Source organism: Tursiops truncatus, chromosome 6 (assembly GCF_011762595.2).
Source record: "Tursiops truncatus isolate mTurTru1 chromosome 6, mTurTru1.mat.Y, whole genome shotgun sequence".
NCBI classification, from domain to species: Eukaryota; Metazoa; Chordata; class Mammalia; order Artiodactyla; family Delphinidae; genus Tursiops; species Tursiops truncatus.
The window spans coordinates 47470314-47488310 of record NC_047039.1 but is presented as its reverse complement, the minus strand read 5'-3'; the positions used below and the strand labels follow the sequence as shown (position 1 = coordinate 47488310).

General features: G+C 37.0%; 1 protein-coding gene across 3 annotated transcripts in view; it reads left to right on the top strand.

Annotated features, from left to right (window-relative positions):
* DENND4C (DENN domain containing 4C) overlaps nt 1–17997 on the top strand; it is a 126664-nt gene that overhangs the window by 80113 nt on the left and 28554 nt on the right. For 2 of the 3 annotated variants that reach the window (XM_019934884.3, XM_019934883.3), the window contains exons 17-23: nt 640–846; nt 5602–5730; nt 5919–6063; nt 6340–6486; nt 11025–11147; nt 12014–12160; nt 15226–16388. In XM_019934884.3, coding sequence (XP_019790443.1) covers nt 640–846; nt 5602–5730; nt 5919–6063; nt 6340–6486; nt 11025–11147; nt 12014–12160; nt 15226–16388 — 2061 coding nt within the window. The remainder of the gene's footprint in view (nt 1–639; nt 847–5601; nt 5731–5918; nt 6064–6339; nt 6487–11024; nt 11148–12013; nt 12161–15225; nt 16389–17997) is intronic. The other variant, XM_019934885.3, reaches the window with a different exon arrangement.

Here is a 17997-nt window from a genome sequence, read left to right as displayed (position 1 = left end):
AGCAGGTGACTTTGATACCTTTTTCTCTCTTCCACCTAAATCAGAATGAAAATCAGAACTAGAAAACATGCCATAAAACTGTTAGGTAGGAAGATCTGTGATCTTTCTCAGACTATGTTGCCTGCAAAGGAATAGGTCTTTTTAACGAATCGGTCAGTGAAGGAATTAACACAGAAGGTAGAGTGGAAATCTTGGTGGGGAATAGCCTAGGGCATCTTAAACTTTTTATCAGGGGGAAGAGTGAGAAGACTCTGACTTTTCAAGAATGATTCTATAGAACTCTAAGCTATAAATGAAATCCCTTTCATTCATCAAACATATGAGTGCCTTCTGTGTGAGGGGCACTTAGTTACCCATTGTATTATAATAATATGAATGATCTCTGCTTTTAAGGAGTTTCTAGTCTATTAGGAGACACCTGCTTGCCAAATAGTTAAAATACAGTATAAAGTGCTTCTATTTCTAGAAAGAACCATGGGGCACTAAGTAGGAAGCCATTCACAAAAGCAAAACTATGAAATGCTTGATTTTAGAGTCAAATTTTACATTAAATTCCTCTCTTCCTTTTACTTCTCACTTTTCCTGTCATACTAATGAATTTTAGTGAATGTCATGATGTTTTATTTATTCTCTTTCTAGGAGATAAAAACAGCTCAAAAGTTGGCGAAGAGATGTTATACAAATCCACCACAATGGGCCAAGTGTCTCTTCAGTCACTGTTACAGTTTATGGTTTATTTGTCTCCCAGCCTATGTTAGAGTTTCTCATCCTAAGGTCAGAGCACTTCAGCAGGCATATGATGTACTTATTAAGATGAGGAAAACAGATGTGGATCCTCTAGATGAGGCAAGTATAACAAATTGAGTTATTGTTACTAAGATAAATTTTATTTGTATTTTTAAGAAAATTTAGGTCTCAGTTGCTTTCCAGTATCCTCGAATATTTTCATTAAGTAGGAAAGGTAAAATTGTTATCCTGTTTCATAGAGCTAATACTTATTATTTTAAAATACATTTATTTTAAAATTATTCCTTTAAAATGCAGCAGAGGGCTTCCCTGGTGGCGCAGTGGTTGAGAGTCCACCTGCTGATGCAGGGGACACGGGTTCGTGCCCCGGTCTGGGAAGATCCCATGTGCCGTGGAGCGGCTGGGCCCGTGAGCCATGGCCACTGGGTCTGCGCGTCCAGAGCCTGTGCTCCGCAACGGGAGAGGCCACAACAGTGAGAGGCCCGCGTACCGCCAAAAAAAAAAAAAAATGCAGCAGAGACTGACTTCCTTAGACCAGACTGTTTGCCCTTGATAAATAGAAAAAAATATTGACTTAATTTTATTCTCAAGATAACTTTATTAGGAAGCAAATAGGCCTTTAGTAAGTGGCTTTCCACTTATGACCTGTGTCCTAGGTGAGTTACATAACCTATCTGTGTTTCAGATTATGTGTCTGAAAATGGAGGTCTGAGTTTCTCAACCTTGGCACTGTTGACATTTTGGCCCACATCATTTTTTATTGTGGGGTCCTGTCCTGTACGTGGTAGGATGTTTAGCAGCATCCCTGGCCTCTGTGCACTAGGTGCCAGTAGCTCCGTGCAATCAACAATGTCTGCAGACATTGCCAGATGTCACCAGGGGGATAAAATTGCCCCACTGAGGTATATAATATTTAGTTCCTATCCTCAAATGGTTAATTTGACAGTTAAATCAGTTAATGTACATAGTGTGCCTAGACGAGTACCTGGCTGATGGTAAGCGCTCAGTGTACAGTGTGCTACATCTCTTAAGCCTCAGAACCATCCGCAGAGATAGGTAGTGGTATTATCCAACTAACGGTTAAAGAAACTGAGTTACTTATTTAGCTCTTCTCGTTGCTGTTTTTCCCTTTAAAAGTTACTTTTGGTGTTAAAATAACTAAAATGATTATTTAGAACCGGATTAGAATTTAAAATGAAGTTGGAATAAAAATTCAGAGTAATGGGTGTTTGGGGAGAAGGAGAGAGCACCAGGTTAGAAGAGAAATGCAATTGAGGAGGGGCACATTATAGGCTTCAGCAATAACTGTAATTTTCTCCTCTTATAAAATAAAAAAGATCTGAAACTGATAAAGCATGTACGTTATTAAGATTTGATAATGCTTGTGAGCACACTAAAACTCATTTTTCTCTAAGTATTATCTGTATGTTTTAAAAAAACTTTTCAAATGAAAAGATAAAGTTAAGAAACAAGTAAAATATCCATTCTCACATTTGATTACATTTTCTCTCATCTGATGTTAATAAAACTATTTGGAGGGCTTCCCTGGTGGCGCAGTGGTTGGGAGTCCGCCTGCCGATGCGGGGGACGCGGGTTCGTGCCCCGGTCTGGGGGGATCCCACATGCCGCGGAGCAGCTTGGGCCCGTGGGCCATGGCCACTGGGCCTGTGCGTCTGGAGCCTGTGCTCCGCAACGGGAGAGACCGCAGCAGTGAGAGGCCCGCGTACTGCAAAAAAAACTATTTGGAAATTAAAAGTGCTTGATCAGAATTAGTGTTTTGTACCTCATACATTTTAATGTTTTAAAAAACTTATTCTGATAGAGATATATCTAAGATAATATATCTAAGATAATATATCTAAGATATATTTTAAGATGTGCTTTAACTTTGTGCAAGCACAGAATATTTTTAATGTGCTTTAAAGTATGCTCTATGAGAGAGCTAGTATTAATTTTGTTACTGCACTCTAAACTCAAAGCACAATACTTGCTTAAGTTTCCTTGATAAGTTCATAAGACAAATTGCCTGAAAAATAGTCTCCTCTATAGATATTAAGGTTCTAAGGTAGTCTTTGTTACAAGTAATTACATTCTCCTGTTTTCTAACATGAGCAATTATGACTAGTAAGCTAAAAAAGTCTTTTAGACTTTTTTCCCAATAAACACTCTGATAGGAGGCTTAAAAATTTGGAGGTTAATTTGTTGTATTCCTACTTCTAACAAGTTATATCGACAGATTTGTAGTCACCTGAAGTAATTACATCTCTACAACTGGAAGAAAGAAATGTTTCTTCATTTTAAAACTTAAGGATGCATATTTGCTTGGCATATTTGATGCATTTTATTTGTTTATTGATTACACATAGAATAGCACATTAAAATTTTCACAGTATTTTTATGTACATTATTTCCTTTGGTATTCCCAGCAACTCTATATTTTACAAAGAAAGAAATTTGAAACTTAGATGAAATGACACACACATAAGGCCACCTAGCAAGGAAGTGGTTTTGATTTTTAGGTTCATACTCCATTAGAACCCACTGTCTCATTCATATGCTTAATGTTTTGACAGCTTTGTGTTCTACATGTTATGTTTGCAGAAGTTGTAATAACGTAGATTTTTAAATACAACTAGTAGAGACCCAGAAATAGCATATGCCATGTAGGCTAAATTAAAGTTACAATGCATAATGTGTTTTGCTTTTAATACTATTTATTAAATTTTTAATGGAAATGAAATGTTTGTGTCAAGCTTATCTCACCTTGTCTCATCAGTCTATTCATATAGATATTGTTGTACATTGCTGAGTAACAAACCACCCCAGAACTTAGTGGCTTAAAATAACCATTTTATTAAATCTTACTATTTTATTTGCTGAAAATCCAGGAAGAATTTACGGTAATTTTTCTGCTCCACATTGTATTACTTAGAATCACTTGGTTGTAATCAGTTGCTAGCTGGTCTGGTCTAGAAGGTCCAAGACAGCTTAACTCACATGCAGCCAGGTACCTTGGCAAGGTTATCTGGAAGGCTGGGCTCAGGTGGACCCCTCTTCCTCCATGTAGTCTCAGACCTCTCCATGTGGTACTTGGGCTTTTCTCATAATAGCTTAGCACTCCAAGAGCATTTGTTTCAAGAGGAAGTGGAAAGTGACCTTTCTTAAGGCTTAGGCCAGGAAACTGGTACAGTTGTCACTTCAGGCAAATTCTACTGGTCATGCAATCTCAGAGGCTTTCCCCCTCAATTAAGGGGAAGGGACATAGACTTCTCATGGGAGGAGCAGCAAAGAGTTTGTGGCCATCTTTTATCTAACATAGATATCCAAAAGGTATCATGTTGTAGGCAACAAAATACTGCAATTAAAAAATTATATCCCTGGCATTATTACTGTTTCTTTAGTTTGATGCCTGGCTCTTATACCGGTAAGCCTGGAAGTTTGGAGGAATAGTTTGTAGACTTCAGAATAAATTAATTGTCGAGAATGGTTTTGGAAAATTTTAGATTAATCCCAGTTTGACATAGAAAGTGATTTACTTCTTCATGACTCGTAGAATCTTAGAATTGAATAGGACCTCAAGATATTTTAGTAAAACTTCAACCTAAACCTGAGATGTTGAAAGTCTGTAATATATGGGACCTTGCCTATGCTTGAGTTGGCTTTGTTAGAAAGTTTGTGTTTTATGCTGAGTTCAGTTCCACCTCCCTGTGGCTTTTTTGGGACTGCAGAAGCTGTTTACTGCTTCTTTCAAGTGACAACTCTTCAGATATTTGAAGAACTCTTGTGCCACATTCTTCTTAATCGCATCATACATCTTACCTAGTTCTCCCATTTGTTCCTAATTTATGTAGTTTCCTAACACTTCTTTAACCTAGTCATTTATGAAGTTACTCTAACAGTTTCTGAACTCCTCTGCTCCTAAATTAAACTTTCCATTTCTAGCTTTAGAGTGCTCATCATCCTCTGCCTCTTCACATCTCTTTCCCTACTTCATCTCTTGAATAAAATACGCTTTCTCAAATCTATTTACTTTCCCCTTTAGTAGAGAGTGCAGCTTGGCTTTATGGTACTCACAGTTCTTAAACAGCTCTGTTATAAACAGAGGACATTTTACAAGTCCCAAGAAGAGTATCTTTTTTATGTATCTTTTCTTATTCTCAGATTAAGCTCTAGTAGTCTTTGGCTGCCTTGTTCACTGCTTTTGTAAACTGGCTCACCTCTTTGCCAGGGATCCATGAGATTCCTGTTTCATTCTTCATGGTTTCTACTGTTGTCTTCCAAATGTGATATTCTAACTTTTAGGAGTTCCCCATTGAGTCGTCCTCTTCTGATCAAATTTAGCCCTCTTCAGTAAACACATATTCTCAGAAAAGCCTTTGCTAATAATATTACAGTGTTTTTAACTTTCTTCTCATACTTTTTTTAAGACACGGGTTCATAGAATTATTTTTGTTATGTAGGCATTCTGGAGATGCTGCTTTTAATTCCTTTGGCATAAAATACAGAACATGATTTGGGAGAGAGCTATTTTAATCATGCTTGATTTTAAAAATGAATTCCTTCTCATATTATAGAAAATAATAGTTGTTTTCTTTGTGTAAACTTAGTTACTGAAACAAACGGCACACGTGCCCATAGGTCTTATGTGGAAAAGTTAATAATGGTGGTACTTCCATTGATGAATACTTTTAAAAAATAGTTTACCGAGACTCTCAAACCAGAACAAAGGAGAAAATAGTAATAACTATTGCTTAATAACTTTGAAAAGAAGAATTGAGTAAAGTCATTTAAAAATCTCTACAAGTCACAGACTAATATGCTAACTATTAATGCTTTGATTTTATTTTTTGTTAGGTGTGCTATCGAGTAGTAATGCAGCTTTGTGGACTTTGGGGTCATCCTGTCTTAGCAGTGAGAGTTTTATTTGAAATGAAAACTGCTAAAATAAAGCCAAATGCTATTACTTACGGCTATTATAATAAGGTGAGTAGGATTGACATTAGGCAATATATGCTGCTTATTAAGATTGATAAATTTATTATGCCTTCTATTTAAACTTTTTTTAGACGTTTTGGGGTAGAATTCTTTTTGTATATACTATATGTGTATGTATTTTTTCAAAATTCAAATATTCCTAATAAAGATTATTTTAACCTTTATTTTACCTTTAGGTAGTTTTGGAGAGCCCGTGGCCTAGCAGTACCCGCAGTGGTATCTTCTTATGGATGAAGGTACGGAATGTGGTACGTGGCTTGGCACAATTTAGGCAGCCACTTAAAAATACCGTGCAAAAGTCACAGGTCTCCTCAATATCAGGTAATAAATGTGGTTGGAAAGATACTTTCTTGCTGAACCATAAGCTTTATAGACATATGAATTTTTACTTATATGAGGCAGAAAACGTAAATGAAATTCTAGTTTTGATATTTTCATATACTACTAAAGATAGAGGTTGCCTAGTCCAGAATTATTTTCTTCTCTCACAAATTTAGACAGTATTCTGCAACTTTAAATGAACTGTGAGTCACTCATGTTTAGTTTCAGAGATTACCAGTGCATGAGTTATTGAACTGCTGTTGTCCTTATCTTTAGCTCCTCAAAATGCCACAGGTGGAAGTGATGGGGACACGGTGAGCCACGGTAGTGTGGATAGTTCTAACGATGCTAACAGTGGGGAGCACACAGTCTTCGTCAGAGATTTAATCAGTCTTGATTCCACTGATAATCACTCTAGCACAGGTACTAAAATCTGGATTTTACTAACCCTTCACTTACTCTCATGTTAAGTCTTCCATTTTTTAAAAAAACTTTTACCTTCCTCTCTCAAGTTTGTGCAATATGAATACCTAAAAAATACCATATATAAATAAGGGGAGAAAGTACACCTCTGATTGCAGATCACTTCTCTTATTTCCTATAGTATAAAATAAACTTGGGAGTGCTGTGCAAAAGGCTCTTACATGGTACTTCTTTGTGTTCGTTCATCATTAATTTGTGAAAGTATATGATACAATTGTTAGGAATTGTGAGCTGAGGAACTTGACTGTTAGTGACACAATTGCAAATCTTCTTTTCATTAAGTGGATAGTATTTATTAAAGATTTGAGATTATGAATATTAAAGAGGGAAGAAAATAAGTCACACACCACGAGAAAAACGTATTCTTTGCATAGTCATTACTTTAAATGACACTTTTTAAAATCTGAGAAACTACTGAAGCTGCTTTTACATACAAAGCTATGGGCGTAATCTCTGTCCTCTGAAGTTAGAAATAAGCTTAATTAAAGTAGCACGTTGAGCAGATATATGTGTGTTGCACATCCTTCTCGTGTTTTTCTTTTTTGTTGTTATTGTTAATATCTCAAGCTTTTCTTTAAAAAGAATTCTGAGTCTAATTCCTGTGCTTCATCTGATGAACTTGTCTCAATGACTGAAGTTTCCTTTTCTCTGCTCTTTGTTGCTCTGCTTTTTGCTCTGTGCTGTTTCTTGGTGCTGCATTTGTCCTTGGCTGTCATGGTGTGGGGTGCAGACAGACTTGTGTGACGTGAAGCTATGGATACACGTGTGCATTAATTCTACCCTTGAATGTTAACCACTTCAGGTAATTTCCCATTTATTAGGTTAAATTTTGCTGACATGCAAGGGTGGGGGAGAGGCCTTTTGTTATATTTTAAGTACTGTTGCAAGTGGAAAGCAATTTTAGTTTTCTTTTTTTCTCCTTCAGATACGTGTAATCATATACATACTACTGAAAATACCCAACTAACGCTTTATGATCAATTTGCAAAGCATATTTATCTTAATTGAAAATATGCTATGCCTTGCTACAATTCTTATTTTGAGGGTGGTTTGTAGCATCATTGAGTCAAATAGTTTTATGAGCGTTAAAGATTTCAGTATTCCAGCTGTTAAGGTGGTTTTTGCTTGCTAAAACTGAACTGCTGATTCTTGTGCTAAAAACTATCCCCATAATTACAGAAGCATGTATAAATTGGTGAAAGTCAACATAAAGCTGTAAGTCGCAATCCTGTTTGTAAATTAAATTTCTTTCAACATGTGGGAATTTTCATGAGACTTTCATTTGAAAACCACCTTATTTTATTTCCTCCTGTATTTTTTTCCTAGTGCTTATAGAATAAATGGATTTCATTTATGGAAAATCAAGAAAATAATTTGTGGTATGAAACCATTTCACTAATAATAATAATAATAGATAAACACTCTCCTTCTCTCTCTGGATTTTTAAACTTGTCTCCTTTAAAGGCAAAAAAAAGATTTACTAGTAATTCTGGGAAACTGCATAAAGATTCCATATTCCCCAGTTGGGGAAGAAACTTCAGATCCCTTTTTCATATATTTCTTTTAAGCTACATTTCAAATGACTGAAGCTCTGATACTGAATTTACAGTGATTATGTGTCTCTGTAGAGTTTCTGGTGATATCATCTGATATTTTTGGAGACTTCCAGCCCAGATGCTTAAGTTACTCTTTTCATTAAGGATTATCTCACAGAATCTTTCCACTTAGTACCTGATACTGAGTCACTTAGCTTGTTGAGGGCATATCTGGGTTTAATCAGTTTACTCAGTTCCCAGTCTAGTGTCCATTTCATGGCACCGTAATGCTTTACCAGACTTTCTGAGGGGGGCCAATAAAAAAAAAAAAAATGACTGAAAGAAGTCATTCTAAATAGCAGTATTTTTTTTAATTAAAAATTTTTTTAATCAAAGTACAGATTTACAGTATTGTGTTAATTTCAGGTGTACAGTTATATACACATACACACATACACACATATATATTCTTTTTCAGATTCTTTTCCCTTATAGGTTACTACAAAATATTGAGTATAGTTCCCTGTGCTATATAGCAGGTCCTTGTTGGTTATCTAAATAGCAGGTTTTTTTAAAGCTTAATTCTTTTGTTATATGGCGAACCCAAAGTTTGAAAGGCAGTTTAAAAAGTGGTAGAAAGTGAAAAAATAGAAAGTGGGGGCTTCCCTGGTGGTGCAGTGGTTGAGAGTCCGCCTGCCGATGCAGGGGACACGGGTTCATGCCCCGGTCCGGGAGGATGCCACATGCTGCGGAGCGGCTAGGCCCGTGAGCCATGGCTGCTGAGCCTGCGCGTCGGAGCCTGTGCTCCGCAACGGGAGAGGCCACAACAGTGAGAGGCCCTCGTACCGCAAAAAAAAAAAAAAAAGTGGTAGACAGTGGAAGGCACTATATTTTTTGTTTTATGTGTTTTTCATTGACATCCTTTATAATGATCTCCTGGTAACTTGCCTTTATTTCAGTTTTAATTTTAAACTTATTAAATGTTTCAAGAATAGTACGAAGAACTCTTGAATAACTTTTATTTAGATTCATTCACTTTTAGTTTGACACATTTGCTTTATCAGTTTCTTTCTGTACACATGCACTTTTTTCCCCTAAATTATGTGAGAGCAGATTGCATACATCTTGCCCTTTTACCTCTTAATACTTCGGTGGTATTTGCTCTTACATAACCACAGTATAGTTTCCAAATTCAGGAAAACATTGTTCTACTTCTTTAATGTATAGTCTGTATTCCAGTGTTGTCAGCTATAATGTCCTTTGTGGTACTTTAACTCCTCTTTAGTCTCCTTTAACCAGGCACAGTTCCCCACCTTTTCTTTGTCTTTCGTAACCTTGACCTTTTTGAAGAATAAGTCCAGTTATTTTGTGGAATGCTGCCAAATTTGAGTTTGTCTGATGTTCCCCTGTGATTAGATTAGGTTATGCATCCATGGCTCTTCTACAAAAATTATGTTAAGTCCTTCTGAGATTATCACAACCCAGAGGCACACAATGTCTGTCTGCCCCTCATTGGTAATGTTAATTTTGATCACTTGATGTCAGTGTTCGGTTTCTATTAGTTACCATTATCCCCCTTGCAGATAATAAGCTATTTGTGAAGAGACACTGAGACTATGCAACAATATCTTCTTTTTCATCACACTTTCTCTTTTAAATTTATCATCCATTGATGATTCTTGCCTGAACCAATCGTTTTACTGTGATGGCTATAAGGTGGTGATTTTGCCAACTCTATTGTCCCCTCACATTTATAAGATAATATTCTTTTGAATGTTCTTTAGAAATGTCCTCTCATGTTTTTGAGCACTTGCTTTCTTGCATAGCAAAACGTTCCTGGCTCATTCTTGTACCTTCCCTGACTGAGCTCTGCAATCGGCCTTTTCTTCAAGGATCCCAGGTTCCTTTTAATGGGCAATAGATTTTAGAAACGAAGGTCTGGGCTCTAGAAATGCTTACTCCCTCCAGGGTGGTGTTCTAGACTTTTTCAGCAGAGGTAGAAAAAATGTGTATGTATTTTAGAAATACTTCTAATTCCAAATCAGCCCCACAGGTTTTTCTTTGCCTTCCTTCATTTCACTTTTTAAAGATCTCTCTTCTTCCACAGTAAGAATCTTGGCTCCCAACATCATCACATTTACTCATTTGCTCAGTCCTACAGTGTACATAATATAATTTCAGAATTGCTATACCCATTCCCCTGTGAGAAATAAACCTAAGGAGTTTAGGATTTGACTGTTACCCCCCATGACTAGGGTATATACTCAGAATAATGTGTTAAAAGTTACACATTACATTAGTCCTCCCCCATCCTTTCAGTGTGATCATGTTATTCATAAACAATTGGTTTTGTTTGTTTCCGTGTGCATTCAGTTTTAGTTACACCCTGGCCCTCAGTTTTGCTGATTTAAGTTTTTGAACTTGTAGAAGTTAATACATTTCCAAAAATAAAAACAATATGATAACCATATTTAGAGAAGTTTCCTCTCTCTCAATCCCTTCTGTCCTATTTTCCCCCATCCCTTGTAGGTAACCAGTTTTATTGTTTTCTGCTTTATTATTCCTGCATTTCTTTTTGCAAAAGTAAGCAGATATATGTTTATTTCCACTTCTTTCTTACGCAAAAGGTAGCATTCTGTAGATGCACTCCAAAAGAAACTTTCAAAACATCTTATCCAAATCTACTGATTTATAGATAAGGAAATTAAATTCAGATTCACTGCTTCCAAGTGTGTAATGGTTTTTAGTCTTTGATGTTCCTGTTTCTACTGTTCTTTGATTCTTACCATTGTTGTAAAATGTTTTGTGTGCTTCATGAGCTTTCTTCTCCTCTTTTTTTACAAGTTTAATTGTGTAAGTTGGTGGAATTTCCTTTTGACATTTTATAGCTGGACTATAAATATATGAAAACATTTATATATCAGCCTACATTCTTTTTAACAGGTGGTCAGTCTGACCAAGGCTATGGGTCTAAGGATGAACTTATAAAGGATGATGCAGAAATTCATGTGCCTGAAGAACAAGTATCAGGAGACTTGATAACCAAAACAAAAGTGGAAACAGAAGGTTAAGTACTGATGTTTACTAGCTTTACTTAGAAAAATACCTATAATAATTAAAAGTCTTATTTGATAATTTTGGTGATAATTTCCAGAAATGTAAAGTCTGGGCTTATAAGATACTATGTACTCTTATATATGATAGATTTTTGGTAGTCTCTGAATTTTAGAATTTAAGAGATCTTTAGAGACTCTGTAGGTCAGCCCTCAACTTTGTAGGAAACTGCAGCCCATCAAGGTGTTCATTTGCCAGTGTTAAATAACTACTTTGTGACAGAACCAGGACTAAACTCTGAGTCATCAAACTTGTATTCCAGTGTACCTTTTATTTTCAAATGCTCTTTCACTAGAAGTCCTTCAAATATCTAAGTCGATAATTTTCATTTGTAGGTTCCAATATAGTCTGTGTAGTTTTCCCTTTTTTAGGGGACTCATTGAGATAGAAATGATTTGTAGTAGTCATTTTAAGGAAATATGGAGAAATATTTTGGCTTTTTGATAATACGATGGTCTTCCTATCTTCTTACAAAAAAGTACAGTTTTTTTAATGATGTCACTTACTTTATGCTCTAGAATTATGCAGAAGCAAGCCCCTCTCCTACTTGACAAGTGATGAGGAGTGTGACAGAAGGCCAAAGCCTTAATTTATTCGCTCAGGAATGCTCAAGTTAGGATTATGAATGTTAAAATAAAGCATTTATTTCAGTCAGTACTGGCAACATTTATGGCATAAAAGAAATCAGCAATAAAATAGAGAAAAAGTATTCACCCCCACTTAGAGAAAAAGTACATAAAATATATTAAAAAAAATACTTCGTTTCTGTTCAATACTGGCAAAAATAGGAATGATAACATCCAAATATTTTTTCCCAGAGGTATGCGATGTCTCTGCTGTTGTGGCCAAACATTCACAACCTAGTGCAGAGCCCCCGAGTCCTCCTGAGCCTCCTGCGTGGGGCGGCAGTATTGTGAAAGTTCCATCTGGTATATTTGATGTCAATGGCAGGAAAAGTAGCACTGGTGAGTCTTTACATATTGGTTATCACATATTTAAAATACACTTCTATAGGTACATGTGGGTCTTTAATGACATTATAACTTGCTAACTTAATTGTAATGAACATGCTAAAGAGCCAGAAGTAAGCTGAATCCTATAAATGTGCTAAAGAAGACATTAAAATAGTTATTTAAAGATAATTCATTTTTAAAAGGAAGGGTATTAAGTGTGTTTAGTTTTTATTTGGAATACCTTTTCTTATTATAGTGCTTGTTCTGAGTTCCGTCCTCCTTTCCTGTGGTTGATAATGAGAGAGGACTGTAGGACGGGCCTGCTATACTCATCCTAACAGAGAGGCAGTTACGTGGTCAAATTCCAAAGGGCTTGTGTGTGGCAGGGTAATTCCTAAGCCTGAAGGGAAATGGAAGAAAAAGATTCACATCACTTAACCAGCGGGTCTTTAACTTTTGCCCAATTATTCTAGGTACCCTGAGCCACTTTCTATTTATGGTTAAGTATTTGTAATGAATAACTGTTGTGTGTGACTCCCATGAATTTGTGTTTACTGCCTTCAATTATGTGTAGTCCTCCCAAGTACCCTTAAGGCATACGTCTTAAGTGTATGATTTTAAAAGACAATGAAATTGGCCTGCGTCATTTGCCTTTTGTTAGTAGTAGCTACAGTTCACTTCCCTAAAGTCAGCAGTCTATCTGTAAGTGTATCTATTGTATGACTTTATAGAAATTAATTCGCTCAGCTTTTTAAGTCAATGTGGAAATACTCCTTATTCCTAAAGTTTTTTTTTTTTTTTTTTTAAATTGTGATACCAAGTTCGGTTATTTTACAGGGAGTGAGGGGGTAGTGTTTTGCTAATGAGGTGGAGCTACAGATGTTTTGAAAAAAATAATTGATATATATATTCTTTATCCCATTTTCCCAACCTATTGATAGCAGGTTAAAAAAAAAAAAGGGCAGTTTTCTTCATCAGAGGTTTAGAATCTTCTCAGAATATTGAAATGGACATGGTCTGGGGACTGGTGCATTTTCTTCTCTTTTTATTGATCTTATTTCCCTGTTATATTTTCTTTTTTTTTTTTTTGCGGTATGCGGGCCTCTCACTGTTGTGGCCTCTCCCATTGCGGAGCACAGGCTCCGGACCCTCATGCTCAGCGGCCATGGCTCACGGGCCCAGCCGCTCCATGACATGTGGGATCTTCCCGGACCGGGGCACGAACCCGTGTCCCCTGCATCGGCAGGCGGACTCTCAACCACTGCGCCACCAGGGAAGCCCTCCATGTTACATTTTGATGTAGGAAGATTTGTTCTATTAAGAAAAGAGGAGGTGGTAATGAGGCTTTTTCCAGTATATCAAACAGTCGATTTTATTTTAAAATTGAACAAAATGTGACACTAAATTTCCTAGAAATGATACGAGAACCAGTAAATTTGCAAAGATCTTTTCTCAAATATTGTTAAAAGTTTTCAAAGCAGGTACAAACTTCAGAGTTATAAAATAGGCTAATTCCCTTAAATGCTTTAAAAAGATCTCTAAATGCTTATTATTCTGTTTAATTGGAAAGATTATGATTATTAATAGATACCAATTTGGAATATTAAAAAGAACCTTGAAATCAATTTGGAAGATTAAAAATAAAGATCTTATCATAATGACAACTTTCCCTTCCAAACTCCCAGGTCATTATACTTTTTAAAAAACAAATGAGGGCTTCCCTGGTGGCGCAGTGGTTGAGAGTCCGCCTGCTGATGCAGGGGACACGGGTTCGTGCCCCGGTCCGGGAAGATCCCACATGCCGCGGAGTGGAGGGGCCCGTGAGCCATGGCCACTGAGCCTGCGCGTCCGGAGCCTGTGCTCCGCAACGGGAGCGGCCACAACAGTGAGAGGCCCGCGTACCGCAAAAAAAAAAAAAAAAAACAAATGAGAGGGCTTCCCTGGTGGCACAGTGGTTGAGAGTCCGCCTGCCGATGCAGGGGACGCAGGTTCGTGCACCGGTCCGGGAAGATTCCACGTGCCGCGGAGCGGTTGGGCCCATGAGCCATGGCCGCTGAGCCTGCGCGTCCGGAGCCTGCGTGTCCGGAGCCTGTGCTCCGCAACGGGAGGGGCCACGGCAGTGAGAGGCCCGCGTACCGCAAAAACAAAACAAACAAACAAACAAAAAACAAAAAAAATGAGAATCCTAAATATGAATGGGTAGACTTAAGTTCTGCTAATGATGCAACTAGAAATAGCTTTTGGTCTTGGCGTGGAAAAAATTGCATGGTAGCAAAGAGTTAACGACTGCCTGCATCCCCCAAAGGTGGGGGAGATTCCTACAGACACTGGCATAATTTTGTTCCACTTGCTCAAACAAGATTGACCTCTGTGAGGGCTGGGATTATGTCCGTTTTATTCTCCATTGTATTCTTAGCACCTCACATAGTGGGTGCTAGTAGGAATTCAGATATTTGTTGAAGGAATAAACATATCTGAAAAAATTTTGGCTATTCAGATTTTAGCAGGCTTCTTGGAATCTGCCGATTCTAAGCGCTCCATTCTAGATCCTTTTACTTTGGAGAAGTAAGGCTTTGGCTATAGCAAATATATAATTTCTCTATGATTATGAATTTGCTTTCTGCAGGGTAGATTCCTGGCAAATACTTGTTGAATTAGATATATGAAACCCAAGATAGAGATTATTTCTTTTTAGGTCTGCTATTTAATGTGGAATATATTTCTTAAACTGAATAATAAAACTCTTAAAATATAAAACATGTTTATAGATGTATATTTATTGATAGATGTGATATCTTTAGTGAACAGTACAGGTATATACAGTATATATTGCACTATCTTTTTTAAAAATGTGTGTATATGCATAGAGGATGAAAGGCAGATTATACATAAAAATGTTATCTCTGAGAGGCAGGGTTGAACGGAGTAATTTTTGGACTTTTTCTGTATACCATCTTACCTTTCTGAATCTTTTACTTTGAGTATGTGTCACTTTCAAAAATTAGAAAAAAACATTTTTATAAAAGTTACATCAGAAAATAGAGATTTATTTTTAATATTGCACTTTGTCTTTTTAGGTAGTACACCAAATGTACTGTTTTCTACTCAAGATCCAGTTGAAGATGCAGTCTTTGGCGAAGTTCCTAATCTCAAGAAGAATGGTGATAGAGGAGAAAAAAGGCAAAAGCATTTTCCGGAGAGAAGCTGTAGTTTTAGTTCTGAAAGTCGAGCAGGAATGTTGCTTAAGAAGAGCAGTTTGGATTTAATTTCAAGTGAAGTGGCTATCATGATGGGAGCAGATGCCAGGATTCTCACAGCAGCACTGACGAGTCCTAAGACTTCTCCACTTCATATCGCAAGAACCCATAGCTTTGAGAGTATTAGCTGTCATCCAGCTGACACTAGGACTCGTGTGTCTGAAAGCACGTGGGATTCTGAGCACAGATCTTCATCGGTGTTAGAGATGCTTGAGGAAAGCCAAGAGTTCATAGAACCTGTGGTTGATGAAAATGTAGCTAAAACTCCTGTGACAAAGGATACATGTGACAGCCTACAAAATGACAGTAATCAGTCCAGAGACTTGAAAGCAGGATCCAAAGATCTAGTAAATAAGAGAAGTAGTTTATGTGGTGTTGCTAAAGCTATTGAGAGGGAAGATGTTGAAACTGGACTAGATCCTTTGTCACTTTTAGCCACTGAATGTATAGGAGAAAAAACTCCTGATTCAGAAGATAAGTTGTTTTCTCCAGTTATTGCACGTAATCTGGCTGATGAAATTGAAAGCTATATGAATCTAAAGAGTCCCTTGGGTAGCAAGTCTTCTAGTATGGAACTACATGGAGAGGGAAACAGAGAGCCTGGCACTACCAGTGCATTTATTCACCCTTTAGAGAGGAGATCAAGCCTACCTTTAGATCATGGTCCTGCAGCACAGGACAGTCCTGAAAGTGAAAAGAGCTCCCCTGCAGTGTCCAGATCTAAAACTTTTACTGGGCGTTTCAGGCAACAAACTCCCTCTCGAGGTCATAAAGAACGTTCAGCTTCTTTATCAGCACTGGTCCGTTCTTCACCACATGGCTCATTGGGTTCTGTGGTAAATTCTTTGTCAGGGCTAAAGCTGGACAGTATACTCTCAGGGCCCAAGATGGATGTGCTAAAATCTGGTATGAAACAAGCAGCTACAGTAGCCAGTAAGATGTGGGTAGCTGTATCATCTGCCTACAGCTATTCAGATGATGAGGTAAGACTGTTTTATGTGTGTCATCTGTCTGATGTTGGAATGTTTGGAGTATTTTTTAATATATACATTATTATTTAGATATTTCTGGTAACTTTTTTATATTTTAAAATGTGCATATCCTACTTCTTTCTTGAAATGACTTCAACATACATATAAGGAAATTAATAATGAAGAAATAGAATATCAGGACTACTTTATAATTCCACAGCCCAGTCTAAACTAACACATTAAGTCTATTGATTTGAAAGAACTAATGATTAATGTTTGATTTAATAATGTTATATTTGCATAGCACTTCACTTTTTAAATAGCTTTCGCCTGTGTTATCTCTTTAAGATATGTGATGTCACTCTACAACTTAATCAGTAGATTTCATACTGCACAACAAAAACTGCTAACTATTTATTTATTTATTTTTGCTGCACGGGGTCTTAGTTGCGGCACGTGGGATCTTCGTCACGGCATGTTTAGTTGTGGTATGTGGGATCTTTAGTTGCAGCATGCAGACTTCTTAGTTGCGGCATGCATGTGGAATCTAGTTCCCCAACCAGGGATCGAACCTGGGCCCCCTGCATTGGGAGCACAGAGTCTTACCCACTGGACCACCAGGGAAGTCCCCCAAACTGCTAACTTTTTATTGAAGTTCAGTTGACCTACAATACTGTATTAGTTTCAGGTGTACAGCATAGTGATTCAGTTTTTGCGCATTATATTCCATTATAGGTTACTACAAGATATTGGGTATAATTTCCTGTGCTAGAAAGTAAATTCCTGTTGCTTATCTATTTTATGTATAGTAGTTTGTATCTGTTAAACCCATACCCCTAATTTGTCCGTCTCCCCTTCCTCTTTGGTAACCATAAGTTTGTTTTCTATTTCTTTGAGTCTGTTTCTGTTTTGTATATACATTCATTTGTATGACTTTTTAGATTCCACATATGAATGATATCATACAGTATTTATCTTTCTCTGTCTGACTTACTTCACTAAACGTTAATATTCTCTAGCTCTCTCCATGTTGCTACAGATGGCATATTTCATTCTTTTTAACAGCTGAGTAATATTCCAGTGTGTGTGTATGTGTGTATCACATCTTCATGATCCAGTCGTCTGTTGATGGGCACTTGGGTTGCTTCCATGTCTTGTCTATTGTACATAGTGCTGCTATGAACATTGTGGTACATGTCTCTTTTTGAATTAGTGTTTCCTTTTTTTCTGGATATATACTCAGGAGTGCAATTGATGTATCTTATGGTAATTCTATTTTTAGTTTTTTAAGGAACCTCCATACTGTCTTCCACAGTGGCTGCACCAATTTACATTTCCATAAAAAAATGTATGAGGACTCCCTTTTCTCCACATCCTCTCCAACATTTGTTATTTGTAGACATTTTGATATAGACATTTTGACAGGTGTGAGATGATACCTCTTTGGGGTTTTGAGTTGCAATTCTTGAATAATTAGTCATGATGAGCATCTTTTCGTGTGCCTGTTAGCCATCTGTATGTCTTCTTTGGGAAAATATCTATTCAAGTCTTCTGCCCATGTTTTGATTGGATTGCTTGGTTTTTTTTATATTAAGCTGTATCAGCTGTTTGTATATTTTGG